The following is a 22,617-nucleotide window of genomic DNA, read 5'->3' as shown; positions in this document are numbered from 1 at the left end:
CAAAAACAATTAAAAATATGCATAAAAATACGTAGGAATGGCAGCAGTGTCCAGAGAGAGAGAGAGAGCGTTCACAACATCCAGCGTGTAAAAACAATATGAAACTATTGCGTACATGTGTGACCAATCTATTTTAAACAGGTCTAAAAGGAACTTCAGACAGAGCGCGCGAACACAAACACGGGACAATTTGAAAGGAGCTGCCTATCAGCGTGTACTGGATTAAGTCGAAATAGTCTCGGTTATAATTGTACCCGCAACCCAACCGTACCCGTCACCAGTCCGACCCGCACCCGCACCGCACTCGACACGTTAATATTATTCCACCCGTTATGTAAATTTTTGCGGTTCACCCGTCGGGTATCCGCGGGTACCCGTCCGCGTGCAGTCCCAGTCTGAACAAAGAGCGAAAACGGTGAAAAACGCATCGTTTATGAATATATGCCAAAGGTCACCGCAGTCTGGGATGACGACAGTTCAGGAGGATGCACCAGATCTGCGGCATTAGGACCTTGCGCTGCGCTCCTCATCCAGAAGAGAGGAGGGCGTATGCCGGCACGGGCTCAGAGTCAAATAGACTGACGTTCGAGAACAACTCAACGAGTGTGCTGGGGCTGGCAAGAGCGATGCGAGGGCAAGGTTGGAGCTGAGCCTGCGAGACATAGCTAGGAAATCCGTCAAACTGAGTTCATTTAGTCGCCAAAGACAGCCTGACGTTCTACTGTAAGCGTTTAAAGGACGAGAGACCATGTCGGTGCTGGCATTGCAAGAATACGAATTCGAGAGGCAATTCAATGAAGATGAAGCCATTCGATGGATGCAGGAGAACTGGTACAGTAGCTCTGATGCATGATAAATAAGCTGGACCATAATAATCACAGCCTACAAAGCCGTTCATCAGATAGCGTGTACACTTGTTTTGCACTGACTGACTAGCATATTAAACATCTGAACCATGCATTAAGCCGAATGTTTAAAAACCGTAGGGGGGCTCTTGAAAGTCACTGGCAGGTACCATCCAGACCACGATGCACATTGTGATTTCCCCCCTCGAGACTCAACAATATTGCTTCAGCATTGCGTTCTTTTTAATAACACAAATGATCTACGTGTAATGAGCGATGCTATATTTGAAGCATCGCTGCACTCTAATCAGATTCAAAGCCTATTCAAGGTGATGCTCTGCTTAATGTCCCTCGTGACATTTGGCACTTTCATCCTCCAGGATGCCGCACGGATTTATATCTTACGCAAACCTTTATTTGAAAAACACGATTTTTTCGTAAACGAAACTGAATGTGTGTTTCAAAGCGATGCTTATCTAGACCTAAATAGCGCTTGCCCAAAGTAGCAATGTCCGATTCGAGAAAGATTCATTCTTTTAGAGTCGGATCTATTAAATCGGGTTGAACCGATTCACAAAACTGGTTTAAAAAGCTTTGCTCACGGATCGGACTGAATCGGAGATTCTGGAGTCTACACACAAACCGATTCATGTCTGATTTGTTTCAAGATACAAGCAGAAATGTTACATTGTCAACATGTTACAGACTTAGCATTAATAGCATTAATCTAGCATAAACGCTCTTAGTAAAACTAAATTAAACACGTAATACAGAAATATACTATAAACACGGCTACGGTTTTATTGAAACGTTAGGTTAGAGTACAGTGAGCTACACCGGCTTGTCAGGGACCACGTGGTGACAATCACGCCATGACGTAAAAGATTTGTTTTGAATTGTTTTTAAACGATTCGTTCAAAAGAACCGATTCGCGGAAATGAGTCGAACTTCCCCATCACTAGCTCAAATCCTAGCCTAGCCCACAATCTCTGTAGCAAAATGTGAACGCCACAATACAGGTAATCATATGGAATCATGCAAGCAAAGCGTTATTACATTCGCTGCATAGAAACACCGTGTATGGTCTTTATAAAATCGTTCTATCTATAGCCTACATAGGTGCATATGCTCTGTAGTTAATGGTTTGTGTACATTTGGCACGTTTCCCTGTTTGGAAACTGTGTCGCTTGTTTAAAGTATCTGACAAATGGTAACACCAACACGATTACTCGCAATGGATCAATTTTGTAATTATGTAGCGCGTTTGGAGACGGGGAAGTGAGGCTGCTGTAGAATTCATAGCAACTAACCAATGGGACGCGGCTGTTGATGTCTGCTGACACACATTTGACCAATCACGTTTTCGCGTCACTGTGCCGACTTCTCGCGGTTGCTTACATCACATCTATCATCTTGTGTCCGCCTGTGTGGACAAACACCTACTGTATTCAGCGTACCGTGTGTTTTAATAATTATTCTGTTTTGTTGATTAGGCTATTTCAGCATGTCTGTTTCTGATTGAACGTCATGTGCTGTTTAACTGTTCAAAACACCGAAATGCAGATTTAAAGGCACAGTTAACCCAAACACTGCAATTCTTTATTAGTCATTATTTACACTCAGATCATTTTTCATACACTTGCTACCTTCCATGGAAGACCAAAAATGATTTCAGGCAAACTGACAAACTCAGTCACCATTCACTTTCATTGCATGTGATAATGAATGGTAACTGTGCTTCTGCCTGACCCCTGCTTTTGTGTACCACAGAATAAAGTCATACCAATATGAGAATATAGTAAATGATGACACATTTTCCATTTTTGTGTGAACTATCACTGTTAGATAAAAAAAAAAAAAAAACGGAGACACATTTATAGACAGGCACCTGATACTTAAAATCAACTCATATGCAACATAAGTCATTAATATCAATTCAGCACAGGCTTGTAACTACACTTTCCTTCAGGTATTTAGCTAACTTACAACCATCACAAGTTATGTGGTTTCATAATACTTCTTTGTAATCACATAACGTTATGAGTAAGATAATGGCCCTCTCTGTTGTTATCTAGTTTTCTTTTTTCTTTTTTTAACTGTTCCACCTTTCAATCTTATTCATCTCGTAGCTACAACTGTTCTTTTTTCTTCTAAATGAGTTTAATGATTTTCTTTCTTTGCACTTCCTACCTATGCACTTATGCACTGTAATTACCCAATCTACAAAATGCATGTCATTCTTTTGTAATATAATTCCACATGCTGTATTTCTATAGCATGTTGTAGTAGCTCCATAAAGATCAATGCATTAAAAACCTGCTAAACAAAGCTAAATTTGAGTGTAGATATTAAAATCTAAGATTTCTAACAACCGAAGTCTTTGCCAGTGGTCATTCAGCTGAGTGAGGGGATGAACAAAGGGGTTAAATACCAATTAGCTGTACCGTTACTCAGCATTTTAAAGACTATAAATCAGCCTGGTAATTAAAGGCTAATGCATATATACAGAGACTAAACATTTGCTTGAAAAGCATTTTTCAGAACCCCTCCCCTGTTCTGATTTAAAAAGCAACTGCAAGGCTCATGTCTCTGCTTTAATAATCCAATGCTCTGCTCTGTGATGAATGACTGCAACACCACAAGATCCTTTCCTTTTGTACATCTTCCTAATGATCAAGGAAACAGAATGTCAGCTTTGATAAACAATATCTGAATTGTTTATGCTAGGCAAGCACAGGTGTTTCAACATAGGCCATAGTTTCCTGAACGTCTGTGAAGAAAATATATTTTATATGAATAAATAAGAGTAAGTATATGAGTATGAATAGATTGCTGCAATACAAAGTTAGGTATAATTATCACCTGATCGTTCAAAGCACCCTGTGTCTTCATAGGTAACAGAAGCTTTTAAAATTTGACAGATATAAAAGTACTTAACACTGCGGAGAACCTATTTTAAAGGAATTGGCCTCGTGAAAATATGTAGCAATTTTGTTCAGTGTTTTTAAAAATCTCACTTCAACAGGTACATGCATGCTGCATTTCAACGGCTGTGCCGGTACCCATATATTCAACATATGTAGCAATAAACATGTATGTGCATTTTACAGGCCATGCACGTGTTATGTAAAACATGACTTTACTAAAATTAGTTCATTAATATTTGACAGTGCTGAGTCATACCTGCTAGACAGATGGCCATATTGGCATCTGTTCTTGCCATTTTAAATAAATAAATAAGTTCATTTATAAAAAATATACATTTTCATGTCTATTAGCTGTTTAAATAAGAGTTAATTTTATTATAAATGAATAGGTTTTAATGGTTATATAGAATACAGAGCTGAAACTTGCATAGTATTTTTTTATGTGGGTTGCTAATATTTGTTTTTTGATTGGCAAAACAATTCTCAGCAAGGATCAATAAGACAGAGCTGCCATGGCTTATGCAATGTGCCACGTTTCGTGTTGTTCTGGTTTGACCAGAGAGAATTAGCCTGAGGTTGTGAAGATAGCCACAGGTCATCTCTGATCTGGGTGTATTTTTATCCTCTATCCTCACTATAATACACTGCCCAAAAATGTATTTAATGTCTCTCAAAATAAAGACACAAGCAGACAGGATGCACAAAAATACTGTGGATAAATAAAAGTGGACTGATTTCCACACAGGCTGCCAGGCTTACATAATAGAGACACATAGTAGAGTTTCCTGGCACCACAAACCGGTGTCCCTGCAATAAATGTTACTTAATACAATCTTAGGAATGCAGACAGTCACTTTACTACACCACACCACTGGCCTTGAGAGATTATATTTATAAATAAGATACGCTTTTCCTGCATCTTTCAACTGGCACATCTAAAAGGTCTTTGAGAAAACTTAAAGCCTTTGCCACCCACCATAACTAGGGGCACTTGACAAAAAATGTATTTCCAAATTTGACCTCTGAAAGAGCAGTCATCTTGTTTCTATTTTCAATGTGAGTAGCCCCGAAGAAGAGATTGCATTTGATGTTTGGAGAGGGTGGTAGAGAAAAACAAATACCTCTGGCTAAAGCCCTTTCCACCATGTCACAAATTATAACATCAGCCATCGGTTTGTTGAGCCTTATATGTTATCGCACTCAGATCTTAAAGGCAGCAGCAATCAGTAGTGTTAGCCAGAAACTGTTTAGCTAGAAAAAGAATAATTTAAATATACATATTATATATTTGTCAGCTAAAAGTAGTTATTCAGCCCTAAATGTAAATAAAATGGTGAAAATGTACTCATCTTCAGGCCATCCAAGATGTAGATGAGTTTGTTTCTTCATCGAACAGATTTGGAGAAATTTAGCAGTACATCACTTGCTCACCATTGGATCCTCTGCAGTGAATGGGTGCCGTCAGAATGAGAGTCCAAACAGCTGATAAAACCCATCACAATAATCCACATGAATCCAGTCCATCAGTTAACATCTTGTGAAGTTTAAAGCTGCAAGAAACAAGCATCATGGTGTTTTAAATTTGAACTATTCCTTCTGGCTTAAAGCACTTCCAAATAACGCTTAATCCAGTGAAAAACTCCATCCCTTGTTGTCTTCCCACATCAAAATCCACCAACATATTTGTTTAGAGCTGTTTTGGACTGTTTTCACTTGACAACGGTGATTGATCTGTGGATATTTCTCTACTGATTCAGACAAGTCAGCGTTTTTATTGGAGAAAACAATATTATGAATAGAGAACTTGTATTTTAGCCAGAAACAGTGGTTATTTATTATCAAATTTATTACAAACACGCAGCTTCTCACTTCACAAGCCATTAATTGATGGACTGGAGTCGTGTGGAATACTTGTGAATTATGGTGATGTTTTTATCAGCTGTTTGGACTCTCGTTCTGACGGCACCCGTTCACTGCAGAGGATCCTTTGGTGAGCAAGTGGTGTAATGCTAAATTTCTCCAAATCTGTTTTGATGAAGAAACAAACTCATCTACATATTTGAAGAGTGAGTACATTCCCAACATATTTTCATTTATGGCAGAACTATTCCTTTAACACTGAATTTAAAAAAAAGGGTTTGTGTTTGCATGTCCATATGTCGAGGTTTTGCACTGACAGAAACCCTTTTCTGTGCTTGTACAGTTAATTCTACCATCCTGCACTTTTCCAACATTGTGCTGCGTTCAGTTAAAAATCACTGAATCTAGCAGAAAAGATTCTGCTACCGTAATTAGTCTAAAACTGCTATTAGGCTGCAAAATCCATTTATTTAGCGGCTCTAAATGACTTGGGAAGCACTTCTAGCCTAAACAGCTTGGGCCAGATGTGAGCCCTTGCAGGTAGCTTCACCATCAGTCTTTGTCCAATACAGGTTTGATGCTCTCAGCTGGAAAAAAATGAGAGCATAGACAAATACGCAGATGGAGAAGTCAAGGGCTTGATGGTCTTGCAATACATAAACCTACTTATTGAAAGATGATGACGCAGGACCTGAATCGGTTAGGTTTATATAAAATATTTGTTGCTTAGTATATTTCTGTCTCACTACCTTTTTTCTGGATAATTTTTGTTGCATTATACGAAAGTGCCAGTAGCTCTGCTTTATTGACATATCAATAAGGCCAGATGGGAATATTCTCTTGAATCGCCATTGGATGGTCAGTACATTGGATGGTATAAGACGGGGCTTTACTGCATCTGTGTGGTGTATGCCACTTACTCACTCACTCCTCTAGTGTGATATTTGAAATCCTCCCCAAAACATGTCTCCAGATAAGGCTCTAATAAAAGGGGAGCAGTGCTGTTTTGTCATTCACTGCAGCACAGCTCAATAACCCATCAAGCTTCTTAAAATGAATTACCTTGCATGGTCCAAACTGCCAGTTTCTTCACTTATTTGCTGCATCTAGGGCTGGGCAATATATTGAATTAGGTGAAATATATATATTAGTATAAGTAAAAATATTTCACATTATCCCTGTAGTCTTGGTCAATTTAAATATATATATATAAAAAAACATCTTACAGATAAGCTTTTGAATCGTAGTGTTGGTCAGTATTGCTGCTTATTTTTACCATATAAAAATATTGTAAACCATATAAATTAAAATTAGGTATTCTTCAGTAGATTTTTGTCAACGCTTTAAAATAGGCAACAATGGCTATTTGATCAAAATGATGGTCCCTCTGACTGAAAAAAAAAACGCCTGTAAATGAAGAGGTATACAGAATATATATAAAAAAACAACCCTAGTAGCATCAAACATTTGGTTCTGGCACGATACATAATGACATATGAACACAGAAGTTGGATTACCATTAGCAGCATCTTGCTGCCAGCTGTTTTCAAGTACAAGCTTCCTGCTAGCTGGCACAGTGAAGAAAATGTGTCTGTTAGCTTGAGCAATCACACCCAGTGCATTTAACTGATTTGTAACCAGAAACAAGAGTTCAGTCATCCAATAACACTGATACATTGGTCCAATAAAGTATGTGAATACTGCTGCAGCCTCCCTTTGTACACAAAGAACAATGCAATGACAGGTCAATGTTGGAGGGGGGGCTGTATGCACAGAATGGACTCACTGTTCTGAGCAGAGTGAGGTCAGTGTTTCTCACATCCAGTAGGCAGAAAAATAAAAATGATGCTCAGCGTGCTTTCACAACCTACACCCTACTCTTCTTCACACAAAGCCTATAGAGATCATGTGTAACAAAAAATTACCCAAACAAATTGCTAAATATAAAAAAGACACTTAGCACTACTTCTACTGCAAGAATTTTTTATTTAAGTCTACGTATTATTTGAATTCTGTTGAATAGAGGAATTGTCTGAGACTTTACCCATATGCAAATAGGGTAATTAAAACCCAGAAGAACCTCTGGGGATCCTTGTTCGCCGATTTGACTGTAGTTCTTGAACAGAGAACACGCATCATCCTGGAAATGATACTGGCAGGGAGAGACGTGCCCCAGTTTTGGCTCAGAATGCCAGCTGGATGCTGGACTGGCAAAGCTCCCATCTGGTTGACTTCTTCCATTAACCGAAAAAAATTGCTGTCATTATTAATTAAAGTTTATGTTTTAATAAGGATGTGAAACACTTCAATTCACTTTATTTAAAGGCCTGATTTTGGCCAAACTTTAACAGCATCAATTGGGCTTTATTATATAGACTATATAATGAATAATTAGTTTTATTTGATAATATTTACTTGATTCTGGTGTTTTAATTTAGTGCCTAAAAACAATTGTGATTTAATTTATTACTACATGCCATTGTTTTAGTTTTTTTGTGAACGTGGTATCAAAATGAGTTGAACCTTGAAATCTCTCTCATGTATTGGCTACTGAAATGTTGACACTGTGACAATGTTAGGCTTTAAATACTAGTATTTGAGCATAATTTTGTCATAATCTAAATAATGTGTTTAATAGACATACTTTATGCAGAGATTTCCTAGTGTGCTTTTGATTCTGATTACCTCAAATTAAAAAAAAAGACACCGATTAAGCCATAAGGAAGCAAATTTATCGCAAATTAGATTTAGAGGGATCAGAATGCCCTCAAAATTGAATTAGACTGCATGGTGGATATTTCCAGCTATCAGATAAATGCAGTACAGTGCTGCCAGATATTATGAGATCCTAAAAGCATCACAAGCTGTCAAAATAAGCCCAATAAGCTGTTTGTGATGAAAAGCTCCAACAACAGTTTATTTCATTTTGGCAACAGATAAGTAATAAATATAGGATTTAAGAAACAATGGCATATTTATGTAATGTTTGATGCATTTGGACAAAGTTGCTAAACCATGGATTCTGAGGAGTATATAACTAAAAATCTTTACGCATCCTATTTGATTTTTACAGAGTACACACTATAAACCAGTATGCAAATTTGTAAGACTGGAACTGCGAGATGGAAGAAGCTCTGGCTTTGCTGGTGCTTTTCTAACAGCTACATAACTGCAGTACAATATAGTCAGAATAGTCGATGGACCAGTTTTCAGGTGGTTGTTTCACCGTATGCAAAGTCTCCAAATTTGACGGGGGGATTATACGGGGGATGCGTGTTTCCATTCAAAACATGGCATAATTCAGGAAAATCAAAATGCTGTGTTTGTTTTTCTCTGTTAGAAATTAGAATAGAATATTGATTTGAAAAAAGACATTTATACTGTTTTAAAAGATTTTCATTTAAAATAAATTAATTTTATCAAAGAATTTTAACAAATATATTAGTGTTTCCACAAAACAATATTAATGTTGAAAACAAGAAATGTTTCTTGAGCAGCAGATCTGCATATTACAGAATGATTTCTGCAGCATGATGTGACACTGATGACTCGAGCAATGGCTAGAATATATTTAAGTAGTGAAAATATTTAACAATATTACTGTTTTTACTGTATTTATGATCAAGTAAACACATCCTCTGTAAGCATAAAAGACAATAAAGACATCAAAACAAAACATTAAAAAAATTAACACTTTATTTTACGGTGCCCTTGTTACACATATTACATGTGCTTACTAATATAATAACAATTAATTATGCAAAATTACATGCAACTAACCCTAACCCAAACCCTATCCCTAACCATATAGTAAGTACATGTAGTTAATTAATATTACTCAGTACTTAAATATATAATGACACCTTAAGATAAAGTGTAACCAAATCTTGTTTAGAGAGAGAGAGAGTTTGGATAGAATTATATGCTAAATAACCACTTATATACAGCATTTGGGTTTCACAGTTTGCTCTGATATTTTCAAAATATATAAAATAATTTATAAAAAAAATACTGACTTGGAATATGCTTCAAACTTAAACCTCAATCATGTATATAAAATTGTAAATTCACCAAACTGACTAACATTATGCTGTGAGCAGATGGTCACGCTAAAGGCTGAAGTTAAATTTCTTTGAATTTTACAAATTTTTTGTCATCTCATTCCTTACAGGAAGAAGTCCTTCCTCTTCTCTGCTCTCTACGCTGCTTGCATACTTGGTGGGCGGCATGTAATGAAACAAAGGGAGAAGTTTGAATTGAGGAAACCTTTAGTACTATGGTCTTTAACACTTGCAGCCTTCAGGTAAATATGTCTATAGGTAACTGGGTCATAGATCATGCATGCAAATGTTTAAGGGTGTATCTATGGGTGTTACATGCATCTATGCATTTGCCTACAGCACCTGTTAATGCTAAAACATATTTGCTTACTTAATACATTGCAGTGCTATGAGTGATGGAAATTAAAATGTAACATAAATTAATTATATGTAAAGTAATAACCCACGTAGGCCATTATTCATAGAGATAGGCCTATTTCTGAAGCTTTTACGGCACATTAAATTAGATGTCATAATGCAATGGCAGTGCAAGATAAAAGCAGTTTGCTAGTTTAAAAAATTAAATCAGCCAGAATGAAAAGACACTTCACATTTCTGTGTTTGAAGTGATGCAGTTTTACACATTACAATATAGTGAAAAGTGAATACTGTGCATTTATAAATTGTTTCATGTTTTAGCAGATTAATGGTGTGCATTATAGCCAGAAAAACAAGCCACTTCCTCGTTCCAAGTTACTTCATAAAGACCTGCATATATGGTACATAAGAGGCCTGCATATATAATTTCATTTTGAGCTTGCACCTTAACATGTCATCTAACTTAACGATATAACACATCTCACTCTTCTATGTGTGGAGATCAGCACTATAGTGACTGTAGAAAGGTGGTGAGACAGACTACATCGCACTTCCAGGTTTATCACATGATCTGGTCTTTGGCAACCACTATAAGAAACCTAAAACTGGAACCTGAGTGCCAAGTAACTGCCCAGCCACACAATGTAAAGTATCAATAAATAAGCACACCCCAAAAAATAAAGCATCGTTGGCCTTAGTAGTAATGCTATGAGTCCTAACAGTTAAATAAAGCATATACCATTTTGTATCTGATTTAAAGTGTCTCTTTTGTTTTGTTGCACATCCTTCTTCAGTATATTTGGTGCCATCAGAACCGGAGGCTACATGATGAACATCTTGATGACCAAAGGCCTAAAGCAGTCAGTGTGCGATCAGAGCTTCTACAACGGACCAGTCAGCAAGTTCTGGGCCTATGCTTTCGTCCTCAGCAAGGCACCTGAACTAGGTGAGATTATATCTCTATATGTCCTATTTTATTTCAGTTTCATAGGTTAAGATTTAAGCTATTTTATATATTTGTTTGTATGTAGAAATGCACAATAAATTGGTGTCGTTCCAACAATTTTCTCATTTGTCAGGTTTGAATATTTAATTTTGCAAATCGTTAAAAACAAAAATAATTTCATAATACTGCTACATGTTTACAAAATTAACATACATTTTTTATACTGCACATAACATTACGATGTTTACAGTGGGGATCGAAAGTTTGGGAACCCCTTGCAGAATCTGTGAAAATGTGGATAATTTTACCAAAATAAAAGAGATCATACAAAATGCATGTTATTTTTTATTTAGTACTGTCCTGAGTAAGATATTTTCCATAAAAGATGTTTACATATAGTCCACAAGACAAAAAAATAGCTGAAATTATTAAAATAACCACATTCAAAAGTTTGGGAACCCTTGGTTCTTAATACTGTGTGTGGTTACCTGGATGATCTACGACTGTTTTTTTGTTTTGTGATGGTTGTTCATGAGTCCCTTGTTTGTTCTGAACAGTTAAACTGAGCTTTGTTCTTCAGAAAAATCCTCCAGGTCCTGCAGAATCTTCAGTTTTCCAGCATCTTTTGCATATTTTAACCCTTTCCAGCAGTAACTGTATGATTTTGAGATCCACCTTTTCACGCTGAGGATGATTGAGGGACTCAAACACAACAATTAAAAAAGGTTCAAACATTCACTGATGCTCCTGAAGGAAACACGATGCATTAAGAGCCGGGGGTGAAAACGTTTTGTTAGCATGAACCTTGCAGCATAACCCCAAGTCTAGAAATCTAGGATAGTGGATCTATTTTCCGCCTGCCTGGGCCTATTGTGTTTGCCATGTCCTGCCGGTTAGTGGGCTACCAGGCCTATTGTAGAGACAAAAAGGCAGCACTGAGACGACATGAGGACCCTTAACTTCCCTCCTAGGCACAGGCCAAGCATAATGAGTCATGATGTTTTGTCCACTGATGTACAGCAGGAGGCATACCAGCATATATAGACTTTTGACTTGTGGCACTTGCCCTCTGATATTAATTTATGGACAATTTAAAGTGAACAAGTTAACAACAACAAAAAAACTTTTTATTATTATATTTGTATTAATTTTAATTAGCAAGGATGCATTAAATGTCACATTGACGACTTATAATGTTTTGTATTTGTTGACTTCATTCAGTAATTCTGTTTCCATCATAGTTTTTCTTATCTAATACAAAAAATAAATAGATAAAACTAAATAAATAAATGATAAATGATCTTAATAAAGTGCATACATTTTTATGCACATTTTAAGATTTAATGCTCATCGTGCTGTTTCTATGCAACATTTTTTAATGCTATATCCTACGCAACATCATTAGCTGGCTAGTGAGGCTTCACTAACAGTTGTTTACTTACAACAACTTTAATGACTTAAATTGTAGCTTAAAAACTATATCTACACTGTTTGACCTTGTTGCATATAGCCAAATTAAACTGTTGTCTGCTGAATGCATTGGTGAACCTTGCCCTGATTAGATATTCAAATATTCAAGGTCTAAAACATGCAAGTTTAGCTGAAGACCTTAATCTTTACTCACAAAACCAATAATACAATACTTTCACCATTTTCAAAACCTAAAAGAAAACAAGATAGCATGTGAAGACAGCCATAGCAACCAGCGTTTATTCACCAAACAATTACAAAATCTTTTACCCCACCTGGTAACACTTTATTTTAAGGTGTCATAATACAGAGTAATTACCTAATTAATTGCTTAGTAGTAGCCTTGTACTTACATGAAACTAAATTTATTTACCACGTAACTAAGTTATGGAACTGCCTGTAATTACAGTTTGTAATTATGTAGATGTAATAGGCAGCTACTGTTACACATCTAACCGGCAGAGTCTGTTACACAGCTACATGTACACTTAAGTACAATCTTGATACACTTTATTTTAAGTAGCTTATGTTTGTGTAATATTATGTAATTGTAATGTAATTAAAAATGTATTACATGTATTTTAACTGTGTACTGGTGGGTTTAATCAAACTAAGGTGCAGCTGGATAAGGTGTACAGTATAGATACACATGAAGTACACTTAAGTGCAATCTTGATACACTTTATTTTACGTAGCTTATATCTGTGTACTTTTAAAATTATGTTGTATAATGTTTAACAGGCTCGGCCTGTTACATATGTGCTATGTAAGTATTACATCTACATAATTACAAACTGTAAGTACAGGCTGTTCCATAACTTAGTTACATGGCAAGTAACTTTTGTTTCATGTAAGTACAATGCTACTACTAAGTACTTAACTATGTAATTACTCTGTATTACAGACACCTTAAAATAAAGTGTTACCCTCTACCTAAATCTCTCTCACAATCAGTCTCTTGCTCTTATCCTTCCAGGAGACACACTATTCATCGTCTTACGGAAGCAAAAGCTGATTTTCCTGCACTGGTATCATCACATCACAGTTCTGCTCTATTCCTGGTACTCCTACAAGGACATGGTGGCTGGCGGGGGCTGGTTCATGACCATGAACTATCTGGTGCACGCCGTCATGTATTCTTACTATGCTCTACGGGCTGCCGGCTTCAAAATCTCTCGCAAGTTCGCCATGTTCATCACTCTAACGCAGATCACCCAGATGGTAATGGGCTGCGTGGTCAACTACCTGGTGTATTCGTGGATGCAGCAAGGCCAAGAGTGCCCGTCCCATGTGCAGAACATTGTGTGGTCGTCCCTCATGTACCTCAGCTACTTTGTGCTCTTCTGCCAGTTCTTCTTCGAAGCCTACATGACAAAGACCAAATCCAATGCAGCCAAGAAAAGCCAATAAATCAAGAAAATGATTTAAAAAAATTAATCAAGGAGAGGTGGGGAAAAACTAAACGGACCAATGATTGGTAGTGGATGGATATGTCTTTACTGTTAGGGCTTATGAACTTGCAGAAGAAAGAAGCAAAGACCATGAGGGGCTACTATCAAAGCTTGTGCATACTGTACTACTAACGTATAGAGATAAACCTCCCCGCCACTAGGGAAGCTCTATTGAGCTGCACTGAGAAATCATTACGATTATATCAGTTGAACAAAAAAAAAGTGTCTTTATGTAATGTTTATGTGCCCAATACAATTCTCTGTATTAAAAAAAGTGTATAGATTAAAAAAGGGAATCAAAATAAATTAAAACAGAATTAAGAAGTTGTCAAAATGGACTGGGACAAATGTTACTGTTGCATTTTTATTTTTATTGATTAGATTGTGTACGGTAGTTTTGTACGAAAGCCATGTCAATGGAAGACTGGTTAATGTTGAGCTAAAAATGCCACAGTGTGTTCTGTGTTCAGCGTCGCAGCACCAAAATTTTCTCAGGTCTTAAGAGTGTTCCATTTGATGTTCATATCATTTTAGAAAAAAAGAGAAAACATAACAAAAAGGTAAAATAGTCAAGGTAGTAAAATAGGCCTGAAATGTTAATGCCATTGGATTACACATACACACAAGCAACCACACAAGCAAATTAAAATGAAAGGGGAAGGGTACAAAAAAAAGACCAATGAAGGCCATTTTGAGAGGACACTTGGGCCAAATGATCATCAGAACACCTGAGGCCCTTGTGGAGTATGAATCATCGAACCTCTCTGAATCTACATTTTTGTTCTGACCTCTGAAAGGCCTGGTCTTCTTCTCATGGCTTAAGGTCATCATTATCAGCTTCCTTTCCAAAGACAGATGGCGTAGAGAGTCTAGCCCTGCCTAAAGGACCATGAAGTCAAGCATAATAAAACAAAAAGTCTATATCACTGTAACAAATCTGAATAATCTCTGTCACTGAATGGTGTCCATTGTGCTCTTGTGCATTTGCACTGTATACATGTAAAGCATCTATAGACGATTTTAACAAAGAGCCAAGAGTGCTGAAATAATCACGTGTCTGTGTTTTTTCATTCGATTTCACCTTGTTTACCCTGGTAGGACTGTGTGAGAGATCCTTTCTGGTACATGTTTTGCTCCCAACTCTGCAGGAAGGAGATCTGAACTGTCACTCTTGCTGTGAACAGGCTCAGCAACATGCCAGATGGGAGCACTCCTGCCTCAGCCACAATGACATAAGACATAAGTTCAGACTGCCCTGGTTTCTAAAGCCATACTAAGCATGTTATGCGTGTCTACTGTGGTGGAGCGGTAAAAGAGTGACAGAAATTATGCCAACAGACATTTTAAACCATATGGCAATAGACAGTCTGTTGAAAGTACTATGAAATTGCACTGATCAGAGGTCACAGGCCAGTTGAAATTTGACATATATACATCACATAATGCCATATTTGACTGGAAATCTTTGGATGATGTAACTACAACAAATAAAGTGCAATGAAATACTGCCTGTTAGCACTGGATAATATGGATCAAAGTTTGTAGGCATTAGATTTGAATTCAGTTTGTTGAGTGTTTCCAGTACTTAATCTCTAAAAGCTTGTATCTCCAAACAGACCACAAAACCTCATTAGCATTACTTTGCACAGCTATTATACTAAGATATTCTTTCATTGTTTTGCGTAACTCCAGATGCCCATGAAATTCCTACCAGCAGCTCTAATGACTCCACAGACATTTATGGGAGAATCTTTTAGACACACTAACACAACATACATTTGGCAAAAGTATATGTTAATAGCTTGATTATTTTCTTTAATATAATTGCTTTTTGGGATTATAACTCTATTGCATCACTAAAGGTGCTCACTAAAGGGCCTCGGCAAACATACAGGAATACTAAGTCTTAACATTCTTAAAAAACACAAAGATGTGTAACATTAAACAATGTCCCGTATGTTTACATATCAGAGGCACATATGAGTTTATAATCTTACAGATTTCGTAATCTCAGACAAAGCGGGGAGCTGTAGTTAAAAAGGATTGGCATTTTAAATGAACAAAACAAAATACCAGACAAAAATAGCAACCAATAACTCAAAAGCATCCACCTTACACATTTCACAGCTACAGTACGCAACAAAAAAAGTCCCAAGGAACCATTTTAGTGACACAGACACAATAAGGGTATTCTGATAAACTAAGTGTGCTTGAAACAGTGTGCATTAGTTCAGAGGTAGTTAGATTTGGAAATCATTTCAACATACTGAATGAAATGGATTTCGTAAATCATTGCTCGTACATATTTTGCATGTTCAAGAATGTTCCACGTGAGTGATCGGACCTCAGGTCCCTTTACAGTTTTACTTTCCTTATTGCTTGTGAAACAAGAAAAACTGGTGAAAAAGTACAACAAAACACATGGCTAATGTGATGAAAGTTCAGCTCTTCAGTTTACATTCATTTAACCCATACTGTAGGAATAACAAAATTACTTAAGTACAAGAAAGAAAAAGAAAAAAAAATCCAAGATGTGAATCTATATCCATCTATTTATCGATCATATATATATATACAGAATATATATTTCATCCTCATCTTTGCATTACAGTCACGTGTATGACAATAAAGTTGATTTGACTCACTCACTGCCACAAAAGAGAATGGAGAAAGGAGAATGCCACAAAAAGCCTTAGGTCAGATGTGCCATGCTCTGTCTAGCTCACAAAATATCATTTTGAAAGGTCAAAGACTCCACAGACTGTGTAACACGTCAGTCAGGACTGGTAGGGGTTTAAAATTGTATTGTTTCCAGACATTTGTGCATAATTATTAATAAGCAACTGCAATTAAAGAAAATACTAAATCTGGAAAGTTGAAAATGCTTGCATATAAATACAAACGAATGACTAGCTAATTTCATATGCCTACTTTAAAAAGGGCATACACTATACGTTCAGAATTCAATACTAGCCAACTACTTACTAAATAGTGCACTTTATACTGCCAACTACTTATTAAAAATAGTAAGTGAAACAGCAAACTATTAAAAATAATAATAATAATAAAACATTTAAAGTAGTATGCTACATTGTCACACAACCATCATGTTTAATTTAGTAAAGCCTGATCAAATATGATAAAAAAAAATCTGTGTAATATTAATATTAATCATCATCATCATCATCATCATCATCATCATCATCATTTTAAATAAACCGAACAAGCAAACAAACTGCCAGCTAACAGCAACTTTAAACAAACTTTAAAAATAGACTTTTAACTGCATTGTGAGTCGCTTCATTGAAAACCTGGGAGGAAATGATAAGAGCACCGAACAAAGACATGTTTCATAGCCTACCGGTTCCACATGTTCCTCGATGCTCATAGGACTGTTAACACCTGCAAACTCTAACTCACGCCACCTCTTGACCAAAGCTGTTTGACATCGCCCCCTACTGGACAGGTGATACTCATGCAAACTCTCTATTACTACAGAAACGAATTCTTTTGAAAACATTTTTCATTGCTGTGCTTTATTGGTGGATATTGGCCTAATGGTCGTGGATGCAAGATACAAAAGCAGAAAGTGAATCTGTAGCCTAAGTATATGTTAATGGTGCATATGGACTGCAGTCTATAAGAAAATGTTATCTTTTTTTAAAACAAATATGTAAAAATTCACAGTATATTACCTATATGGATGTTTGTTGATTTAGTCTTAGCATGTTTGTCTATATATTTCCGTTGCACATGTATTCATCTCCATTTCCGAGGAGCCCTCAATTATGCTACAGTAATGCAATAAGGGTTCATTCATACTTGGATATTGTCTTAAATGTGGACTTAATTGTGTCCCCCTCATTAGAAATGTAAATACAAATTAATAGTTCTTATGATAATAGTCTTAAAGTTTTATTTTACATAGAACGCCCTCATGGGCGCAGACATGTTAAGAAATTAAAAAGTGGTGAATAAATTGAATAAATCAATTGTGACTGAAATGCAATTATCGTATTTCACCAAATGTGTCAGTAACCGAAAACTTTTGCATAATGCATAATAATCAAAAAATTACAAAGCACACTTTTAAGTTGGTATAGTGAATTTGTGATAATAACCTTATATTTTCAGATTACATCTACAGTATATACAGCATTAGCCATAGACCCTAAATGAGCTCAAACACAACATGGCACTCTCCCCAGCTCACCACAATTCTCTCCCATCTGTCTGACAGCTCTATTAGGGGACTGACGAGCATCCTCGTCGATAGAATTGAGCCTTAAGCACATGTGCCTTTGCCCAAATTCATACATTATCCCTTGCACTAAATCTACTCAAAGCCTAGCAAAGCAGCACGGGCTCTGTGCAGGTCACAGGCCACAAGGGCACTGCGCTGACCTGGAGGATCAACAACAAAGCCTTTGAGTGGGCATCTAATGCCTTATTTAGTCTCCTCATCTGTGCACCGTTTGGAATCTCCACAGACTCCAACTGCTCCACTGTCTGATGGGAGGGAAAAGGATGGGGAAAAAAGAATGCTGAAAGCAAGACACTGATCCGTTGTCGCAGGCCAACCCCAAACACCTTTGTTCACACACTTTTCCTCTTTCCCTCTCTCTCTCGCCGTCTTTCTCTTCCACTCTCAGGTGGATTAGCTCTCTCATCCTTTGATCCCCCCATTTTAATTCCCTACAGCTGAGAGAGGGAGTGTGGCCAGATTGTTTCAGATCCTAATTCACATTTTGTCAGTTGGAAAAAATGGGAAAACACGGCTCTTTCCAGGACATACTGAAATTGTAATATTAGAAGGGATAGCTTGTATGTAAGAAATGCATTGTTGTGTTATGATTATATGAGTCATGTACATTTCATGTCCACTGATAATCATAGATAATTATAGCAATTTAGATATATTCTAGATAATTATACAGGTTTTTCTCCATATTTTCTCCATTAGTATATAATTCAGTTTATTTAAATTGCAAAATAACGAACAAAAAATGTTAAAGTCATACTACCTGTATTAAAGTTATTTTTAACATCTAAATACATTATATATATATGTATATATTTTTTTCCTTTTTTTCTCAAGTGCATATAGATTTGAAAAATAAAATGTATATATATATATATAAGTTAGGACACCCTATTGAATGTTTTTTTGTATGAGAACATAATAGAACATTATCTTGTCCTTGGCAGGTTTCACAATTTGGAAAATAAAACCTCAGATGAACAACAACACATGACATATTGCAGCATGTCATTATTTATTTAACAAACATAAAGCCAAAATGGAAAAGCCAGTGACAAATTTAGGACACCCATACTGTTAACATAGGAATTAAGAATGTAAGTAGCAGTCAAGCACTGCTAATCAAAAGCATTTGACTAAACTGATCATCCGCAAGTGTGAGCACCTCTATAAAAGCAGAAGTTCTGGCAGTTTGCTGGTCTGGAGCCTTCAGGTGTGTGTTATCACAATGCCAAGGAGGTAAGGCATCAGCAATGATCTTGAGGCAATTGTTGCTGTCATCAATCTGAGAAGAATAAAATTGCCATTACAAAACAAATGGAAGACATTCAAAACAGACAACAATCCTCCCACCAGTGGACATCCTAGGAAATTCACCCCAAGATCAGACCGGGCAACGCTCAGAGAAATGGAAGACAACACAAGAACTTCACCACAGACTCTACAGGCCTCAGTTAACGTGTTAAATGTTAAAGTTCATGACAATACAATTAGAAAAATGTAGGACAAATATGCATGTTTGGAAGGCTTGCCAGAAGAAAGCTTTTCCTCTCCAAAAAATAAAAAAAAACATGGCAGCATGATTTAAGTTTGAAAATTTGCGTCTGAACAAATGATAAGATTTCTAGAACAATGTCTTTTGAACAGACGAGACCAAAGTGGAGATGTGGGGCCATAATGCACAGCGCCATATTTGGTGAAAACCTAAAGAGCACATCAGCACCTCATAGCAAAAGTCACACATGCTGGTGGAGGGCTGATGATATTGGGCTTGTAGCCACCGGACCTGGACACCTCACAATCATTGAGTCGACCATGAACTCCTCTGTATACCAAAGTATTCTAGAGTCAAATGTGAGGACATCCATCCAACAGCTAAAACTTAGCCAATATTGGGTCATGTAACAGGACAATGATCTCAAGCACACGAGCACATCTACAACAGAGCGGCTGGAAAGAAAAGAATCGAAGGGTTGCAATAGCAAGTCAAAGTCCAGAGCTCATCCTGACTGAAATGCTGTGGCGAGAGCTGTGCATAAACAAATGCCCACAAACATCAATAAACTGGAGCAAAGTTGTAAAGAGGAGGGGGCCAGAATTGCTCCAGAAAGATGTAAGAGTCAAAAAGTCAAAAGCTAAAAGTGCTAAAAGTGGATCTACAGGCAATTGAATCATAGGGTGTCTTAACTTTGTGAAACATGGCTTTTACATCTTGGCTTTATTTTTGTTAATTAAATAATGACACTGCGTTATATGTCATGCGATGGTTCATCTGAGGTTTTAAGACCTGCCAAGGACCAGATTTTTTTTTCTATGTCCTTATACAGAAAAGCATGGAATTCAATAGGGCGTCCGAACTTTTTCACATGACTGTTTATTTATTTATTTATCCATCCATCCCCAAAATTTAAGTTTTCTTTAAATTAAGAAAATGTTTTTGTTGGGGATATTGTTATGGTTTGTAACACTTTCATGATTTCAATTCAAATATATATATATATATTTGAATATATTTAGTCAAAATGGTGAAAGTTTCAACTATGTTACCTGTCGGTATAAACATGAAATATATCAATATGATATACTTAGAGAGAATAGAGAGAATATTAAAACAAATATGACCCAAAATGCTCTTGGTGTGCTGTGACCATTGAAAACTGAAGATTAAGACGTTAAAGAAAACATGTCCACTCATTTTGGAGTCTCTTGGCTTTTTGGAGAAGTATTATCAGAGAAACTGATGTAGGTCCAATTTCATCTTTATTGCAAGCTCCTTTCCCTCAGTTTGGAGTGCAACCTGGACTCCAGTGTTCATCGAATCAGGGAGCAATATATAGATAAGTGGACCTTCTCTTAAAATCAATAGATATGTGAGCCAACGATGGCAAAAAAATATTAAAAGAGAGAGAGAGTGTGTGCTAAGTGTGAGGGTTATTCTTCCCTCCAAACAAAAAGCTAGCTAACAGATAGTTGACCTCAGTCAAGAGGTCAGATGTTGATGATACTTCATTCTTCTCCACCACATATATACGTCTGTTATGGAACAGAAGCTTAATACAATATATGTATTGTGTTCACCCTGTAATTGCTTCTTATTGTTTTCTCATTTGTAAGTGCTCTTCACTTTTTTTTCTTTTTGCTCTTTAGTGCAAATGAAGACAATGAGGGGTTCTGATTCTCTTGTTTTATTTTGAGATGTCTATATTTTACAATTAGGTTATAAATATGCATATACAACATCACAACAATTACAAGAAAAAAAGAAGCTGAAAAAAAATGAAGTGAGAACAAAAGGTATCAGGTCAGATTGCTGTCTGGTCTAATCTATTACATTGTCCTTCAGCATCCTTGTTCTAGGTTTTTGGTTCAAAATAGCAGATGTAGGTTAAAACCTTATAATCCCAGCATATACATTGGCTGTTATTTAGATGAATATAAAGCTATAGCTTGCTGTTTGTATTTTCCCATGACGTCTTTGAATATCTGTGAGACATTTGACTGAGGAGAGAGGAATCTGACCTACTTAACGTTCCTCTTCTTGAATAAATAAAGCATGATTCATTCACTAATCTGAAACCTTAAGTCATTTAAATATTGTATTTCGATCTTCGTTTATATCTTTTTTATACCAAATGTTGTCGGTTTAATGTTTTGATGCCTGAGGTTTTAATAGTTGGTTCATAGTAGGATGTGTTTTGTATAGTAATCTCTTCGTGAGACCAATGCTGATGTTAGCAGGTTCAGATATGCCACTGAAATGTTATTCTTATACCACCTGAAGCAAAATAGGCCAAGTACATGTTATTTTCTGCTCACAAAGCAGGATGTGTCTCTCCATTTTCTCTTCACTACATCAAACCGACCGTGCTCCATTATTAAAACAATGAATGTTTTCTCATAACTATTATACAAATTTCAATATAAGATCCTACTCAGCAAAAAGATGTATATTTACTATTTACAGAGCTATGCAATTGGATTCTATGTCTAATGGCTCATAGGTGACAAACAGAAACGTTAAAAGCAGAAAAACAAGACTCTCTTTAGATGACCTACATTAATGATCTCAACACATTCTATAGCTCTTATGTATTGCATAAAACCATTTGTGGGAGGCGCAAATCTCCTTAATTCAACAAATAGTGACATGTAAAAGTACAAAAGTACAAAAGGACAAAAGGACGAAAGTAAACCACTTTTGTATGAAATCGGTTGACAAAAAAACTGGTGAAACTTGAATGTGAACTCTTGTTCAAACAACCTCATTTTTTTTTAAATTTGCCAGTTGGCTGTAGTGTAACATTGAGGGGCAATGACTTTAAAGTGGAACATATTCACATGATCAGTTCATGGGTCAGTCTCCAATGAAGACTACCGTCTGATGAATCACTGGGGTGTAGTCTGAGGGTCTTCTAAAGAGATAAGATTATCAGTGGTCT

General features: G+C 36.5%; 1 protein-coding gene across 3 annotated transcripts; it reads left to right on the top strand.

Annotated features, from left to right (window-relative positions):
- The first annotated feature begins 157 nt into the window (after nucleotides 1-157).
- LOC306853680 (very long chain fatty acid elongase 6) lies at nucleotides 158-14,251 on the top strand. Of its 3 annotated transcripts, none has more exons than XM_079391268.1 (5): nucleotides 522-831; nucleotides 9,804-9,935; nucleotides 10,375-10,451; nucleotides 10,845-10,996; nucleotides 13,443-14,251. In XM_079391268.1, exons 2-5 carry the CDS (start codon nucleotides 9,909-9,911, stop codon nucleotides 13,874-13,876), a joined length of 690 nt encoding a protein of 229 aa, XP_079247394.1. In that variant the 5' UTR covers nucleotides 522-831; nucleotides 9,804-9,908; the 3' UTR covers nucleotides 13,877-14,251. The 3 variants fall into 3 exon arrangements, with proteins under 3 accessions (XP_079247392.1, XP_079247394.1, XP_079247393.1); XM_079391267.1 differs by having other exon boundaries at nucleotides 10,372-10,451; XM_079391266.1 differs by lacking the exon at nucleotides 10,375-10,451 and having other exon boundaries at nucleotides 158-831.
- Nucleotides 14,252-22,617: the final 8,366 nt, after the last annotated feature.

This window comes from Barbus barbus (genome assembly GCF_936440315.1).
Source record: "Barbus barbus genome assembly, chromosome: 33".
Classification (NCBI taxonomy): domain Eukaryota; kingdom Metazoa; phylum Chordata; class Actinopteri; order Cypriniformes; family Cyprinidae; genus Barbus; species Barbus barbus.
Note: the sequence above shows the minus strand (reverse complement) of the source record. Positions and strands in the feature narration are given on the sequence as shown.

Coding starts and splice junctions, on each gene's coding strand:
- LOC306853680 (XM_079391266.1), top strand. CDS start 749: ATGTCGGTGCTGGCATTGCAAGAATACGAATTCGAGAGGCAATTCAAT. Junction 832..9,803: donor CGATGGATGCAGGAGAACTG/GTACAGTAGCTC, acceptor CATTCCTTACAG/GAAGAAGTCCTTCCTCTTCT. Junction 9,936..10,844: donor TTAACACTTGCAGCCTTCAG/GTAAATATGTCT, acceptor ATCCTTCTTCAG/TATATTTGGTGCCATCAGAA.